The sequence below is a fragment of the Manis pentadactyla genome, chromosome 14, assembly GCF_030020395.1.
Source record: "Manis pentadactyla isolate mManPen7 chromosome 14, mManPen7.hap1, whole genome shotgun sequence".
In the NCBI taxonomy this organism is placed as follows: domain Eukaryota; kingdom Metazoa; phylum Chordata; class Mammalia; order Pholidota; family Manidae; genus Manis; species Manis pentadactyla.
In genome coordinates this window covers 65,595,711-65,612,947 of record NC_080032.1, presented here as the reverse complement: position 1 = coordinate 65,612,947, position 17,237 = coordinate 65,595,711, and the positions used below count along the sequence as shown (strand labels likewise).

The 17,237-nt window shown below is 41.6% G+C and overlaps 1 protein-coding gene across 1 annotated transcript in view; it reads left to right on the top strand.

Moving 5' to 3' along the window:
* Positions 1-17,237, top strand: part of NANOGNB (NANOG neighbor homeobox) — a 52,843-nt gene that overhangs the window by 21,020 nt on the left and 14,586 nt on the right. Inside the window, exons 2-3 of the mRNA XM_057491280.1 lie at positions 3,592-3,896; positions 4,015-4,094. Of these exons, the coding sequence (XP_057347263.1) occupies positions 3,592-3,896; positions 4,015-4,094 (385 nt within the window). The remainder of the gene's footprint in view (positions 1-3,591; positions 3,897-4,014; positions 4,095-17,237) is intronic.

Genomic DNA, 17,237 nt, shown 5'->3' with positions numbered 1-17,237 from the left:
AAAACTATAAGACACTCTTAAGAGAAATTAAAGAGGACACTAACAAATGGAAACTCATTCCATGCTTTTGGCTAGGAAGAATTAATACAGTCAAAATGGCCATCCTGCCCAAAGCAATATACAGATTTGATGCAATCCCTATCAAATTACCAACAACATTCTTCAACGAACTGGAACAAATAGTTCAAAAATTCATATGGAAACACCAAAGACCCTGAACAGCCAAAGCAATCCTGAGAAAGAAGAATAAAGTAGGGGGATCTCACTCCCCAACTTCAAGCTCTACTACTAAGCCATAGTAATCAAGACAATTTGGTACTGGCACAAGAACAGACCCATGGACCAGTGGAACAGATTAGAGACTCCAGACATTAACCCAAACATATTTGGTCAATTAATATTCGATAAAGGAGCCATGGACATACAATGGGGAAATGACAGTCTCTTCAACAGATGGTGCTGGCAAAACTGAACAGCTACATGTAAGAGAATGAAACTGGATCACTGTCTAACCCCATACACAAAAGTAAATTCAAAATAGATCAAAGACCTGAATGTAAGTCATGAAACCATAAAACTCTTAGAAAAAAACATAGGCAAAAATCTCTTGGACATAAACATTAGCAACTTCTTCATGAACATATCTCCCCGGGCAAGGAAAACAAAAGCAAAACTGAATAAGTGGGACTGTATCAAGCTGAAAAGCTTCTGTACAGCAAAGGACACCATCAATATAACAAAAAGGTATCCTACAGTATGGGAGAACATATTCATAAATGACAGATCCGATAAAGGATTGACATCCAAAATATATAAAGAGCTCACACACCTCAACAAACAAAAAGCAAATAATCCAATTAAAAAATGGGCAGAGGAGCTGAACAGACAGTTCTCCAAAGAAGAAATTTAGATGGCCAACAGACACATGAAAAGATGCTCCACATCGCTAGTTATCAGAGAAATGTAAATTAGAATCACAATGAGATATCACCTCACACCAGTAAGGATGGCCACCATCCAAAAGACAAACAACAACAAATGTTGGCGTGGTTGTGGAGAAAGGGGAACCTTCCTACACTGTTGGTGGGAATGTAAACTAGTTCAACCATTGTGGAAAGTAGTATGGAGGTTCCTCAAAATGCTCAAAATAGACTTACCATTTGACCCAGGAATTCCACTTCTAGGAATTTACCGTAAGAATGCAGCACTCCAGTTTGAAAAAGACAGATGCACCCCTATGTTTATCGCAGCACTATTTACAATAGCCAAGAAATGGAAGCAACCTAATTGTCCATCAGTAGATGAATGGATAAAGAAGATGTGGTACATATACACAATGGAATATTATTCAGCCATAAGAAGAAAACAAATCCTACAATTTGCAACAACATGGATGGAGCTGGAGGGTATTATGCTCAGTGAAATAAGCCAAGCAAAGAAAGGCAAATACCAAATGATTTCACTCATCTGTGGAGTATAAGAACAGAGGAAAAACTGAAGAAACAAAACAGCAGCAGAATCACAGAACCCAAGAATGGACTAACAGTTACCAAAGGGAAAGGGACTGGGGAGAATGGGAGGGTGGGAGGGATAAGGGCGGGGAAGAGAAGGGGGGTATTATGATTAACATGTATAATGTGGGGGGTGGGGGAAAGGGGAGGGCTGTGCAACACAGAGAAGACAAGTAGTGATTCTACAACATCTTACTATGCTGATGGACAGTGACTGTAATGGGGTTTGTGGGGGCAGAGCCTAATAAACATAATGTTCTTCATGTAATTATAGATTAATGATAACAAAATCTTAAAAAAGAAAAAATAATAATAATAATAAAATTCCTTGCCTATTATCTTTTATTCCATTCTTCATCATTCTTATACCCATAAATTCACTGTGGATTGACTCCTTATTTTTAGGCCACACAGGTACATCTAGCTCATAGAATTACTGAATTAACCTGAACTGCATTGTAAATCCATCATTGGAGCACCGCATCAATGGCAAAAGCTGTGAAGAGACCATGATTTCAATATTACAATTTTTAGCCCATATGTGGTGCATACGGGCCACCTGTAACATTCCAAGTTTAAGGTGCATGAGAAAGCCTTCCTAAATAACTCAAATGCTATTTAGTCTGCAGATATCCCACGGAATTATTAGTATGATAGTTTTCACTAATGTACTTAAACACAACACTACTATTATACAGGGTCTAACATTAAGGCTGTATCTAACGTAAAATGCAAAAGTCCTCATTCACTGGACATTCTACTTCATTCCCACTTTGTAACCACAAAGTGGATTACTTTCACTTCTGTTGTTTCAGACAATGCTGTCACATTCTTATTCATGTCTCCTGAAGTACATCTGCAAGATATTCTATATGCATATATCAAGGAAAAAAGAATGTAAAGTTTTACAAGAGAATGCCAAATCGTTTTCAAAAATCTTTATCAATTTACACTTTTACCAATATACACAGAAGTTCTTGTCAATCCACTACTACCTAGCACTTCCTATTATTGTATTTCTTCATTTCTGCCTATTAAACAGGTATAAAATGGCATCTCATTCTTATCTCCACCTTGATTACTGTGCAACTGAAATTATTTTCAAACTATTGGCCATTTAGATATATTTCTGACTCCTTCCCCCAGACCCCTTTTTTCTGTTGGGCCATTTTTCTTTTCCTTACTGATTTATGAAAATTCTTTATATGTTATAAATGCCAATAATTAGTCATTATCTGTTACATATATTTTCTACAGATTTATGGCTTTTCTACTTTATTTATGGGCTCTTTGGTGGACAGTTCTCAATTTTAATATATATTTGATCAATCTTTTCTAGCATTATTTATTAAATAGCCCATAACTGCAATTCTCCTCTACCATATATCAATTCTTAATTATACACATGGGTTTATTTTTAGACTCACTTTCAGCTCCAGTGATTAATTTGTCCATCTGTACAACACTACTTCACTGTCTTAGTTACTATTCTTCCTTTTAAGTTTCTAATTATATTCTTCTGATGTGGCTTGGTTATTTTTAAATTACTAATTTCATTTAGCAGTATAAGTAGAGGGGTCATATAATACATAGTTTAAACCAAAGTACTTTAGAGTAAAAGGTGATGTTACCAATATTAATAATTATGCCAGAACATGGACATATGACAGAACAATCCTGGGAAAACTGCAACATATGGAGAAATTTTCTAAAAACTATTTATCTTACCAAAACTCTCTCAACAAGAAATAGGAAACCTGAGTAGTTCTTTAAGTAACATCACTCATACCTTATTCATTTCAAGGTAATAACTTATTTTTAGCTAATTATCATTACAAAGACATGTATTAATTTCAATATAGAGCTCTTTTTCTTATTCAGTATATTTAAATCCAAAAATAAATTATTTTTAAACTATTATTTTCCTGAACATCTTCATTGATTTGGTAACTACTTTTTCTTTCCTCTCTGCTTCCCACCAAGGGACAACATTTCTACTTTATGAAAATCAAATGGCTTCACACTGAACAATGTTGACTAATGTAACTTAAATTTAGCTACACTTGATTTTATTCCACAGATTTTGCTGTACAGAAACAACAAGATATGCCTTGTGATCAAAGTCCAAAGCAATCAAATAGGAATCATGGTGAAGATGAAAGAAGGGGAAAGAAAATACGGAGAGAAGAGGAGAAGGCAGAAGAGAAACTGGAAGAGGAACAAGAAAAGGAGGAAAAAGAGGAAAATGAGGTTCAAAATTCCCAGAAAAAATTAGTCAGCAAACCTCTCATGGACACTCTCTGGGCAACATTTAAGTTAAACAACTGCCCCACAATAGGAAATAGTCTGTCACTTGCATTTGAATTTGGCATGACAGGAAAACAGGTATGACAATATATTTCTTTACTGACAAATTCATACGACAAAGTGTTATACTATTACCCATACAAACCAATATCCATATTCCTGGATTCATCACCTCCCCCACCTCATTTTTTTGTAGATAACACAATGGTTTTATAACAAGAGGAAGAAATACCATAAAGAAATGAGCAAGCGTAAATACAAGAAAAGATGTAAGAGGTAAGAACATTGTTTTATATATTTATATTTTATAGACTACTAAGTTTCAAGGAAATAAACACAGAATATATTGATTTTTGGAAATTGTGTTCTCACAGTTCTTATATATCCCATAAATTTTTCACGGTCAGCCAGTGGCACAAAGAACCATTTACTGCCCTATTTTCCACTGTGCTCAACACACAAAAATGTGTATGTACACGAGACATGCCACTGTCTACCAGGTAATCCTGTTACCAAATATATAGCAACAGCCATTACTTTTTATTGATTACAATACAGAATTAATAATTTTGTCTCTTTTTTCTTTAGATGCTGAATATATTTGATATATATCTTTTCTTTCTACCTATTGGCAGAACTTAATGCACTGGAAGGAATTAAGAACATCAACATTTTTTTTTGTTAAGCTATGGTCGCTATACTTGCTAAGGAATGAAGTAATATGCTTTGAGGTCTTTTTGGCATTTTACTTTCCTTAATGTATTTTTTTATTTAGGTATCATTTATATACAATTTTATGAAGGTTTCACATGAGCAACATTCTGGTTGCAACATTCACCCATATTATCAAGTCACCCCATACACCCCATTGTAGTCACTGTCCATCAGTGTAGTGAGATGCAATAGAGTCACTACTTGTCTTCCCCATGCTATACTGTCTTCCCTGTGCCCCGCCCCTACATTATTAAGTGTGCCAGTCATAATGCCCCTTAATCCCCTACTCCCTCCCTCACCTCCAACCCTCCCCAACTCCTTCCCTCTGGTAACTGCTAGTCCCTTCTTGGAGTCTGTGAGTCCGCTGCTGCTTTGTTCCTTCAGTTTTACTTTGTTGTTATACTCCACAAACGAGTGAAATCATTTGGTACTTGTCTTTCTCTGCCTGGCTTATTTCACTGAGCATAATACCCTCTAGCTCCATCCATGTTGTTGCAAATAGGAGGATTTGTTTTCTTCTTATGGCTGAACACAACATCAACATTTTTAAGAGCACTAGACTGTATATAGAATTTTTATATATTATTTATATATATTTATATATAAACATTTTGTATTACCACACTTTATCATCACTCAGAACCATAAATGAGCAAACTGAATTGCTGGGAAGTAATGTGATTTCATCAAGTACCCATTCCTAAATGTCTAAGCCTGAATTTGCCTTCATCTCCCAGCTACAAATGCTGTGTTTTCATCTATAACCTGGGAAACAGTCTAGGCTCTATAAATTTGGGTTTCATATGTAGTGGCTATATACTACAGATGTTCTCTATTAAAATTCCACTGTGAAAGTATTTCAAATGTCTTGTGTCTTCTTCACCTCCATAACTTTTAGTTAATTAATTAATTGATTTTTTTAGGTATCATTATATATCTAATTACATGGGGAACATTATGTTTACTAGACTCCTCCCATCACCAAGTCCTCCCCACATATCCCATCACAGTTGCTGTCCATCAGCGTAGTAAGATCCTGTAGAATCACTACTTGTCTTCTCTGTGTTGCACAGCCCTCCCCATGCCCCCCCCACATTATACATGCTAATCAGAATGCTCCCTTTCTTTCCCTCCTCCCCTACTTATCCCTCCCTTCCCACCCATCCTCCCCAGTTCCTTTCCCTTTGGTAACTGTTAGTCCATTCTTGGGTTCTGTGATGCTGCTGTTGTTTTGTTCACTCAATTTTTTCTTTGCTCTTATACTCCACATATGAGTGAAATCATTTGGTATTTGTCTTTCTCCACCTGGCTTATTTCACTGAGCATAATACCCTCTAGCTCCATCCATGTTGTTGCAAATGGTACTATTTGTTTTCTTCTTATGGCTGAATAATATTCCATTGTGTATATGTACCACATCTTCTTTATCCATTCATCTACTGATGGACATTTAGGTTGCTTCCATTTCTTGGCTATTGTAAATAGTGCTGTGATAAACATAGGGGTGCATCTGTCTTTTTGATTCTGAGAAATTATATTCTTTGGGTAAATTCCTAGGAGTGGAATTCCCAGGTCAAATAGTATTTCTATTTTGAGCTTTTTGAGGAACCTCCATACTGCTTTCCACAATGGTTGAACTAGTTTACATTCCCACCTAAAGTGTAGGAGGGTTCCCCTTTCTCCACAACCTCGCCAACATTTGTTGTTGTTTGTCTTTTCAATGGTGGCGATCCTTACTACTATGAGGTGATATCTCATTGTGGTTTTAATTTGCATTTCTCTGATGACAAGTGATATGGAGCATCTTTTCATGTGTCTGTTGGCCATCTGCATTTCTTCTTTGGAGAACTGTCTGTTCAGCTCCTCTGCCCATTTTCTAATTGGATTATTTGCTTTTTGTTTGTTGACGTGCGTGAGCTCTTTCTATATTTTGGATGTCAACTCTTTATCGGATCTGTCATTTATTAATATATTCTCCCATACTGCAGGATGCCTTTTTGTTCTATTGATGGTGTCCTTTGCTGTACAGAAGCTTTTCAGCTTGATATAGTCCCACTTGTTCAGTTTTGCTTTTGTTTCCCTTGCCCGGGGAGATATGTTCATGAAGAAGTCACTTGTGTTTATGTCCAAGAAATTTTGCCTATGTTTTTTTCTAAGAGTTTTATGGTTTTATGACTTAAATTCAGATCTTTGATCCATTTTGAATTTACTTTTGTGCAGGGGGTTAGACAATGGTCCAGTTTCATTCTCTTTCATGTAGCTGTCCAGTTTTGCCAGCACCAACTGTTGAAGAGGCTGTCATTTCCCCATTGTATGTCCATGGCTCCTTTATTGTATATTAATTGACCATATATGTTTGGGTTAATGTCTGGAGTCTCTATTCTGTTCCACTGGTCTGTGGCTCTGTTCTTATGCCAGTACCAAATTGTCTTGATTATGTGGCTTGTTAATAGAGCTTGAAGTTGGGGAGTGAGATCCCCCCACTTTATTCTTCCTTCTCAGGATTGCTTTGGCTATTCGGGGTCTTTGGTGTTTCCATATGAATTTTTGAACTATTTGTTCCAGTTTGTTGAAGAATACTGTTCATAATTTGATAGGGATTGCATTGAATCTGTATATTGCTTTGGGCAGGATGGCCATTTTGACTATATTAATTCTTCCTAGCCAAAAGCATGGGATGAGTTTCCATTTGTTAGTGTCTTCTTTAATTTCTCTTAAGAGTGTCTTGTAGTTTTCAGGGTATAGGTCTTTCACTTCCTTGGTTAGGTTTATTCCTAGGTATTTTATTCTTTTTGATGCCATTGTGAATGGAATTGTTTTCCTTATTTCTCTTTCTATTAGTTCATTGTTAGTGTATAGGAAAGCCACAGATTTCTGTGTGTTAATTTTGTATCCTGCAACTTTGCTGTATTCCGATATTAGTTCTAGTAGTTTTGAAGTGGAATCTTTAGGGTTTTTTATGTACTGTATCATGTCATCTACAATAGTGACAGTTCAACTACTTCTTCACCAATCTAGATTCCTTGTATTTCTTTGTTTTGTCTAATTGCCATGGCTAGGACCTCCAGTACTATGTTGAATAACAGTGGGGAGAGTGAACATCCTTATCTTTTTCCAGATCTCAGAGGAAAAGCTTTCAGCTTCTCACTGTTCAATATGATGTTGGCTGTGGGTTTATCATATATGGTCTTTATTATGTTGAGGTCCTTGCCCTCTATACTCATTTTGTTGAGAGTTTTTATCATGAATGAATGTTGAATTTTGTCAAATGCTTTTTCAGCATCTATGGAGATGATCATGTGATTTTTGTCCTTTTTGTTGATGTGGTGGATGATGTTGATGGATTTTCGAATGTTGTACCATTCTTGCATCCCTGAGATGAATCCCACTTGGTCGTGGTGTATGATCCTTTTGATGTATTTTTGAATTCGGTTTGCTAATATTTTGTTGAGTATTTTTGCATCTACATTCATCAGGGATATTGGTCTCTAATTTTCTTTTTTGGTGGGGTCTTTGCCTGGTTTTGGTATTAGGGTGATGTTGACTTCATAGAATGAGTTTGGGAGTATTCCCTCCTCTTCTATTTTTTGGAAAACTTTAAGAAGAATGGGTGTTATATCTTTTCTATGTCTGATAAAATTCTGAGATAAATCCATCTGGCCCAGGGGTTTTGTTCTTGGGTAGTTTTTTGATTACCGCTTCAATTTCATTGCTGGTAATTGGTCTGTTTAGATTTTCTGTTTCTTTCTGGGTCAGTCTTGGAAGGTCATATTTTTCTAGGAAGTTGCCCATTTCTTCTAGACTTTCCAGCTTGTTAGCATATAGGTTTTCATAGTATTCTCTAATAATTCTTTGTATTTCTGTGGGGTCCGTCATGATTTTTCCTTTCTCATTTCTGATTCTGTTGTGTGTTGATTCTCTTTTTCTCTTAAAAAGTCTGGCTAGAGGCTTATCTATTTTGTTTATTTTCTCAAAGAACCAGCTCTTGGTTTCATTTACTTTTTTCTATTGTTTTATTGTCATTTTAATTATTATGTCATGGTGTTGTCCTCCTGGGTTCCTTTTGTTGGGGGCTCTCTGAATTTCCATGACCCGAGTGGCTATTTCCTTCCCCTAGGTGGGGAATTTTTCAACATTTCCTCAAAGAGACTTTTTTATTCCTTTGTCTCTTCTCCTTGTGTGCCTGTTATGCAAATATTATTTCATTTGGATTGGTCACACAGCTCTCTTATCACTCTTTCATTCCTAGAAATTTTTTCCTCTCTACTCCTCAGCTTCATTGTGTTCCTGTTCTCTAATTTCCATTTCTTTGATTGTCTCCTCTACCTCTCTCCATTGTATATTTCATTTCAGTTACTGTATTCTTCAGCTCTGAGTGGCTCTTTTTCAGCTCTTCTTTTTGTTGAAGTCCTCCCTGAAATTTTCAATATGTTTCCACAGATCACTGAGCATATTTATGACTGTTACTTTGAAATCTTTATCAAGAAGATTGGTGATCTCCATTTCATTTAATCCTCTTTCTGATGTGTCTTATCCTATAGTTTTACTTGGAACATATTCCTCTGCCTCCTCATTTTGTCAGGGCTTCTGTGTTTCTGCCTTTGCATTAGATGGATCTGCAGCACTTCCTGGTCTAGAGAGAAATGTGGCTTTATGAAGAAGGCATCCTGTGGTGCCCAGAAGCTCAGTACTCTCAATACTCCACTTGCAGTGGAGCCTCAGTTGCTGTCAATGGGCAATTTGGCAGCTGTCAGTATGCTGGCAGTGGTCAATCTCAGTCCCCCACAGATGGCAGTTTGCCTCAGGCAGCCCTATTGTGACAAGAACAGTGGTGCTTCTGCTGGGATCATTCTGGATGGGGCTGCCCTCTGCTTTCCCTGCAGCAATGGTAGGGCTCCTTGGTTAATGGGGTGGGCAGCTTGAGGACTGGTACATGGCAGTGGAGACAGCACTGAGGCACAGAGCACTGGGCTGGGCCACCCACAAGGAGGAAGGAATGCAGAGAGCTGGCTCCTGTAGGTGCCTCTCTAATTGGGCTGAGACAAGGCCAAGAAAGCTGGGAGAGCCTCCCTCTGCCTGCCAGGCAGCAAAGCCTGACTCTGCTCAGCCAAGTGGGCAGGCACACAGACAGTGCATAGGGCACCTTGGGGCAGAGCCACCAGAAAGAGGAGCTGGAGTGTCTGGGGTTCTTGAGAGTGCCCACCTGTTGAGTCAAGGGAGGGCTATGGGTGGTATTGTCCACCTGTCCTTTGTCCTGCAGAAAGAGCTCTGTCCAACCCTCGCCCCTCTGGTACACCTCCCACTGCTGGCAAATCTTTTAAACTGCCATGTCTGCTTTGGGTCTCAGGGGGACAGTGGAGTGTACTTGTCTTCCAGAAGTGGCTGGAGTCTCAGCCTCCCACAGCGTGCCACTTGTCCAGAGTCCAGCCCTGTTAATCAGCAGAACCCAAAGCAATATGGACTCATGCTCCTGCAGCCCATCTTCAGGGCCAGGTGTGCAGAGTTCTGAGTGCCTATCCCCTCCCTGTTCTGTTCCTCTTCCTCCTGCCTGAGGGCCAGGATAGGGGAAGGGCTTGGGTCCTGCTTAATCATGGCTCTGCAACTCTACCCTTTTCTGCTTGGCCTTTCCTTCCCCAGGTGCAGGTGGTCTGTTCTGCAGTCTTCAGGTTGTTTTCAGGGTGAGCTGTATTTGCTGTAGTTGCTTCCTTGGTGTGTATGTGGGAGGAGGTTTCTGCCTTGCCTTCCTACTCCACTCTCCTTTTTCCTACTTTCTTCCCAACCAGGTCTTACAATCGCACGTGCCCCCTCTTCTGTAATGTGCCCTGAGGGGTCAGCAAGGGGTTCATTAGCAGGGAGGTAGCTCCTTTGGTGGCTATCTGGCTGCACTGGAAGCAGATACCATAGCAACAATACAGGCATTTGCAAGAGAAAACAGATTAAGATAATGATTCCCAAAACATTTATTTTCTCAGAAAGCCCTGTAATCTGAATCACCAATTTATTAAGTCCCCTAGGCTGGGAGCTGAATCATTCAAGGCATTCACGTGGGTCCTCATATGATTTAATAAAGATGATACATTAGCAGGCTCATCAGGTATGAACACACTGCATTCTGTTTGCATAATGGCACAGATGCCTCCTTGCCAAGCAGTATAATGTCCAAGAACATCCTATCTTGGAGGACATATTTTCTCCTTAGAGACATTTCAGTGCTTAGTAAGGACACTTTGTTGCTATCATGGAAGACCTGCTGAGTGAATTTAGTAAGGGCTTCCATGTAAGCTAAAACATCCACCAGGCCAATAGAGGAGATAAAGACAGAAGCCACATGATCATACCAGGGAAAATGGAACATGTCTACTAGGCCTTGAGGAGAGGGAGGTTGGCAGCTTTAGACACTTAACTGGTTGTGGTTACCACACTGCACATTGGCTGGGGAGGCAACACATTGTCAGACATGAGGATATGGACTGGGGTGAGATCTACCAGACCAGGACCACCCCACCCCCGTCAATAGTGCATATTTCATTCAAGTATAGTACATTTTAACGGTCCAGCTTGCAGCAGGTTAATGGGACCCCAGAGGAGACTGGGGAGTTTCCCTTCACCTAGGAGGGTGAAGTAACCCAGCTATCCTGGTAGGATGTTCTTTTTCAGGCATGATGGGACTTGGTGTTCTCAGCAGTAATGCACATTGATCCGCAGTGAGAATCAGGGCAATGGCTGTTTTCCGAGAGTTTCATACCTTTATGGTGTTGGGTGCCTCAGCAAGGGTCCTCAATCTGGAATACGGGGCAAGGGCCCTAATGGTTGATCATTCAAATGTATTAAAAGCCTGGCATAGTACTTTAGTCCACCCAGCCAACGTTGTTTTACTTGTTAGTAATTTCATCTGCTGCTTTAATATTCTATTTTTCCTTTCTACCAAGCCTGCTGCTTTTGGGTTTTATGGGAGATGGATGTCATGTTCTTTTGCCCAGTCTTACATATCATGACCTTTGAAATGTGACCCCCAATCACTGTCTATTCAAAGAGGGCAACCATACATGGTACTGAGCCAGATGCAGTGACCACACAAATGCAGACCATTTTTAGAACTCTCATTTAGAGGGAAGAGGCCAATATAATTAATTTTCCAATCCTTCACCAGTTGGGAACTCTGGTGGACTGACTCCTCTGGCAATTGCTTTGGGTGTTATTTAGAATAGACAGAATGTGCTGTTCCTGCATTAACCAACAAACACATTAACTGTATTTCAAGAGCAATCTGGCATCCTTGGCAATATACCAGTCCACTCAGTGGCCACTTCTTCTATGCACCCAATCTGGTGTATCTACTTATGGGGCAGTTGCCATCTAAGGCTGGTACCAGAGCTAGAGTATCAGCTCCCTGATTGCAAGGGGGTATCAGCACTTTATGAGCCAGAAAGACAGTGAGGCCTGCCTCAGGCTCTTGCAGGTGGACCCAAATGTGTTTCCAGAAATCCTTTCCAGAATCGTATTCATGATCACCCACCCTTTGGCCTCCCGTTGTTCAACCCGGAGGGCTAATCCCTTTAGAAGAGTCCGACTGTCAATGCAAAGGGTGAATAGCCAGGGCTCATGAGAGATCACCAGCCAAACCTCTCTGTGCTCAGCCCACTGGCTGCTGCAGTTTGTTCCGGTTTCTATCCAGATGGTGTCAGTGTTGAGCTGAATAGTGACTGTATCCCACGTGGGCAGCCTGACTTGACTAGATCCATCTGTACGCCAGGTTTAGCAGGAAGTTCCCCCACTCCTTTTACAGGCTTCAGGGGCCCCACAGGTACAGTGCAGGAGCATTTGGAGCATTTACATATTCTACAGGGCCTGGTAGCACCGCATTTCTAGACAGTGTCTGGCAGACAGGGTGCTCCTCTGCTGCAAACAGGCAAGCCACTCGGTCAAAGTGGAAGTCTGAGCCATGGCAGAGTTGGGTCAATGGAGCACGTTCTCAACTCTCCCTTTAACAGGAAGGGAAGTGGTTACCATGCCAGGCTGTTCCTTCGTGAGAGGCTGGACCTGGAGAAGCACTGTGCACACTGCTAGGAGCTGCTATTCCATGGGGCTGTATCAGCTTTCTGCCTCCTTTCAGAGCTGGGACCAAAATCCTCGGGTTACTCTCTCCTGTTGTCTTTGCCACTATACCCAACCCATACCTTCCAGAGTCACAGATCCATCTAACTCAAATGGCAGCCTTGCTTGGGAGGCACCTAGAGCTTTAATCTGCTTCACTAGTAATTTTGCTTTCTCAAAGGTGGCTTGTTGCTCTGAACCCCATCCCATACCTGCCCGGTCTTTACTAGGCAGTATATGGGATGGAAGCACCATGCCAAGTGGGAAATAAAAATCCTCCAAAACCCCTACAAAGCCTCGCACCTTTCACATTCTTAGGGGTTGGATAGGCTTGTACCTGATCAATCTGACTCTGGAACAAGATGTCTTACCAGACCGAACGACTCCCAGTTGGTGCCTGGGCATTGAATTTTCTGTGGGTTCACCTCTCCCTTCCTCTCCCTCACTGATGGTCTGGCAAAGCTGGCAGGGCGTCCTGCAGCAGAGGCAAGTCTTCACATGTTGACAATGTACCATCAATGCAATGGGCCCAGTTTACTGATGTGGGGAAGGAGAACAGGAGCAGATCTCAGGCTGCCATCCCATGACACATGGTGGGCCAGTATAGGTGGCCTTGGGGAAGCCCTTGAAGGTCACTGGGGCCCCCCCCATGTGAAGGCAAAGTGATCTTGCGACTCAGTAGCCAGGGGTAGACTGCGCAAGGCATTTGCTGTGTGTCCAGTCCAGCACGGTGCCCTCCTAGGACCCTGGCCAAGGGATAAGATGGTGGCCCCGCTGGGAGCAGCCGCTGGATGGGGGGACCACCTTGCTCAGTTCTCGGAGCCCACCACCATCTGCCATGAGCCTCCGGCCTTTTCACTGGCCCACCAGGCTGTTGAAAACACTGTGGGCCAGGTGCACAATACCCACTCAGTGCAGTTCTCGGGGTAGTTTCTTCTGTCTCCTTATGCCCCTCAGGCACTTTATATTGTTTAACAGTTACCACTCTTTATAGGGGCTGCAGACTTACTAGTTCCCAGTTGGCATTTCCCCTCAGCACTGGCTTGATATCTCTAACCCTGTGGCAGAACTCACAAATAGAAGTCAGCAGAGTTTGGCCTTGTAAGATATCAATGCCCAACATGTTCTCCAGTATTAAGAGATTCTCAGGGGAGAATGTCCAATTTACAGTGTCAAAGGGACCTTCCTGACAGTAACTATTTGCCCTCTGTAACCATCAGTGGTGCTTAGGGGGCCAGAAAGCTTCTGAGGGTTACCACGTATTCGAGTACATTCAGCTCAGGTGTCAACCAGAGCCGTCATCACCTGTTGTTTATGTCTTGGGGGCCAGTGAAGAGTGAGCTCAGCATGAGGCCTCTGATCGCCTCCAACAGGGTGGAGGCGATCTTGGCCTTCATCCTATACCCAGGGCATGGGAGGCGCCCACCCCGAATAAGACTATATCCATGAGGTCTCTGCAGGAACAGGTGGGGCACTAGGGGGAAGGAGGGACAGGTCTGAACTGTTGTTCAGGTTTTAAGGCAACTCACAGAACAACACAGTGTTGGGTTGCTGGTCTATATCTGTTCAAGTGGGATACCAGCGACAGTGAGGTCAAACCACATTTGCATCTGGGGATACTTTTACCAGATCCTGTATAGCTGATTAGGACAGAATTTTGGCTCTTCAAGCCTCCTTTCCATCTCACATCTTTCCCACAGACCTCACCCATTCCCGGACTGTCAGTTTCCCTCATATCTGCAATGGATTGCCCAACATCATAAATGTCCCATGGCTGAGCATGGATGTCAGAGTCTCCTCCCAGGTGCTCGAGCAGACTAGAGTATCTTGTCTTTCATTCCTGCAGTGAATGTGGCCTGACTGGCGTCTTCACAAACGGGGACACAGATGGCCTGTCTCATTCCCAACTCCCTGAGAATTTGCTGTACCTCCCCTGTAGATTTCCAGGGTTCCATGTGCCCAGGGACGTCCCCTCATTGAAGCCTCACTGCAGGATAGAGTAATCAATCTGTAAGGGAGGGAGTACCTTGAACCGCCCAGGGAACCACGCAGGGGTTGCTGGAAGGCAGGGTATGTGCTGATGTTGCTCATTTTCTCTGCCTCCTACCCAGTCAGAGAAACGCCAACCTTCAACCCCCACCACCATCCCATAGCTACACTAACCGTGCCTGGACACTTTCTCCGGTCTTTTGCTGACCTTGGCAGGTGTATCAATAAGCTCAGCTGGCATATATTCTCTCATCATCAGTGTTTCCCATGCTGAGGGCTGCCCGGCTGGCTGGGGCTGCTCTTGCTTTTGCATCCCTCTGTGTAAGGGCCAGGATGGCAGGAGCATTTCATCCACTTCACTGTCAATCACAACATCCTTCTCTTCACTCTCCTCACCTTCCCAGGGATTCCCCCTCTCAGCATCCCAATCAGGCTTTGTCACAAGTGCTCCCATCTTAAACCACAGCAGCTGGCCCCCTCCTAGCTAGCTCTGCAAATGGCACACTAAGGTGTCCAAATTACCCTGCTCTTCCACCTCGTCTGTCAGCCCCAAAGCTAGCAGAATGCTGGGCAACCTCATGTCCTTCTCTAGCCTCAGCCATGTCCTCCAGCCTTCTCAGGGGAACTTCAGCCTGAAGTTGGGCAGTGGTGGTCAGCTGAACCACCCACAGCAGAGGCAGCCACCGTGGCAACCATGTGCTTCCCTTCTTTGCCGCACTGTGCTACGTGCAGCTCCTCAAACCAGCTCAGCAACCAGCCAGTGTTTTCAGGGCATCCCAGTGGCCTATGCGTAGCTGATACATGAGCAACCCTTATCTTGTTGGTTGGGAAGACCTAGAGCAGTCAAATCACAGACAGAAAGGAGAACGGTGGTTGCCAGGGGCTGGGGTGATGGGGAAGTGGGGACTTACTGCTGATTGAGTATAATGTGTCAGCTTTACAAGATGAGAAGAGTTATAGAGATAAATGGTGGTGATGATTGCACATTATGAATCTATATAATACAACAGAACTGTATGTTTAAAAAAGGTTAAATGGTAACTTTTATGTTCTGTGCATTTTACCACAATAAAAAAATTGCAGGAAAAAACAATATGAGAACATATAGTACCTTCAGGATAGAGAAAAATTTCTCAAACAAGCCACAAAAAGCATTAAGAAAGACAGATCAAATAGACTGCATTAATATCTTCTGTTCATTAAAAGATATAAAGAACTAATACAAATCAATAGGTCATCAAAGAAACCAATAGAAAAATGGGCAAAAGACACAGACATTTCACAAAATGCCTACCTTTACTGGCACCATCAAAGAAATACCAGTTAGAAACACAATGAAATATCATTATATACTCACAGGGATAGGTAAAATTTCAAAAATAGAGAGTGCCAAACATAGACAAGGCTACAGTAACTACCTCATACAAACTGTTAACAGGACTATAAATTGGCAAAAACATTTTGAAAAAATGTTTTGCAGTATCTTATAAAGCTAAAAAACACACATACCCTATAAATCAGCAATTTCAGCACCAGTATATGTCCTACAAAAAATGTAGCCTTGTTAGTAATAGCCCTAAACAGAAACAATCCAAAATTGATCAACAACAGAATGCATAAATAAACTACAATCTAGTCCTATGACAGGATAGTACGCAGCACTACAAATGAAGAAGTTACAGCTTACACACAACTGAGATAAACCCTGAGGCAAAATGTTGAGAAAAAGAAATCAGACCCCAAAAAAATACATATTATGTGATACATTCATATTTTTTAAGGCAAAATTGAACTGTACATTTTGAGGCATGCTTAATTCAGTGGCAAAATTATAAAGAAAAGCAAGGAATTAAAAACCACAATAGAAAAGACTAGTGCTGACCACTCAGAGGAGGGAAGGGATTGTGATACAAAGGCACATTGGACCCTGGAAATCTACAGGGGAGGGCAGCAGATTCTTAGGGAGCTGGGAATGAGACAGGCCAGCTATGTTCCTGTCTTTGAAGACCCCGATCAGGCCATATTCACCACTGAAATGAAAGCCAAACCACTCCAGTCCTCCCCCAGCACTTGGTAAGAGACTCTGATATCCATGCCCAGCCATGGACATTTAATGGTGGGCAATCCATTGCTCGTCATATCTGGGAATGGGAAGAGATCAAACAGCAGCATGAGGATGCAATTACAAATGTATTTTTCTGTACAGTGATATTGCTGGATAGATGCTTTCTATAGCTAAAATTTTTACAGATAGGGCCCAATAGCCCTCTGAAGAAGTCATCACAATTTACATTTACATTTACATTCACATTATATTAAATGACCATTTCAACTGGTACAAGAACAGAACCACAGACCAATAGAACAGACTAGACAGCCCAGATATACACCGAAGCATATATGGTCAATTAATATACAATAAAGTAGCCATGGGAATACAATGGGGAAATGACAGCCTCTTCAACAACTGGTGTTGGCAAAACTGGACAGCTACATGCAAGAGAATGAAACTGGATTATTGTCTAACCCCTTATACAAAAGTAAACTCGAAATGGATCAAAGACTTGAATGTAAGTCATGAAACCATAAAACTCTTAGAAGATAATATAGGCAAAAATCTCT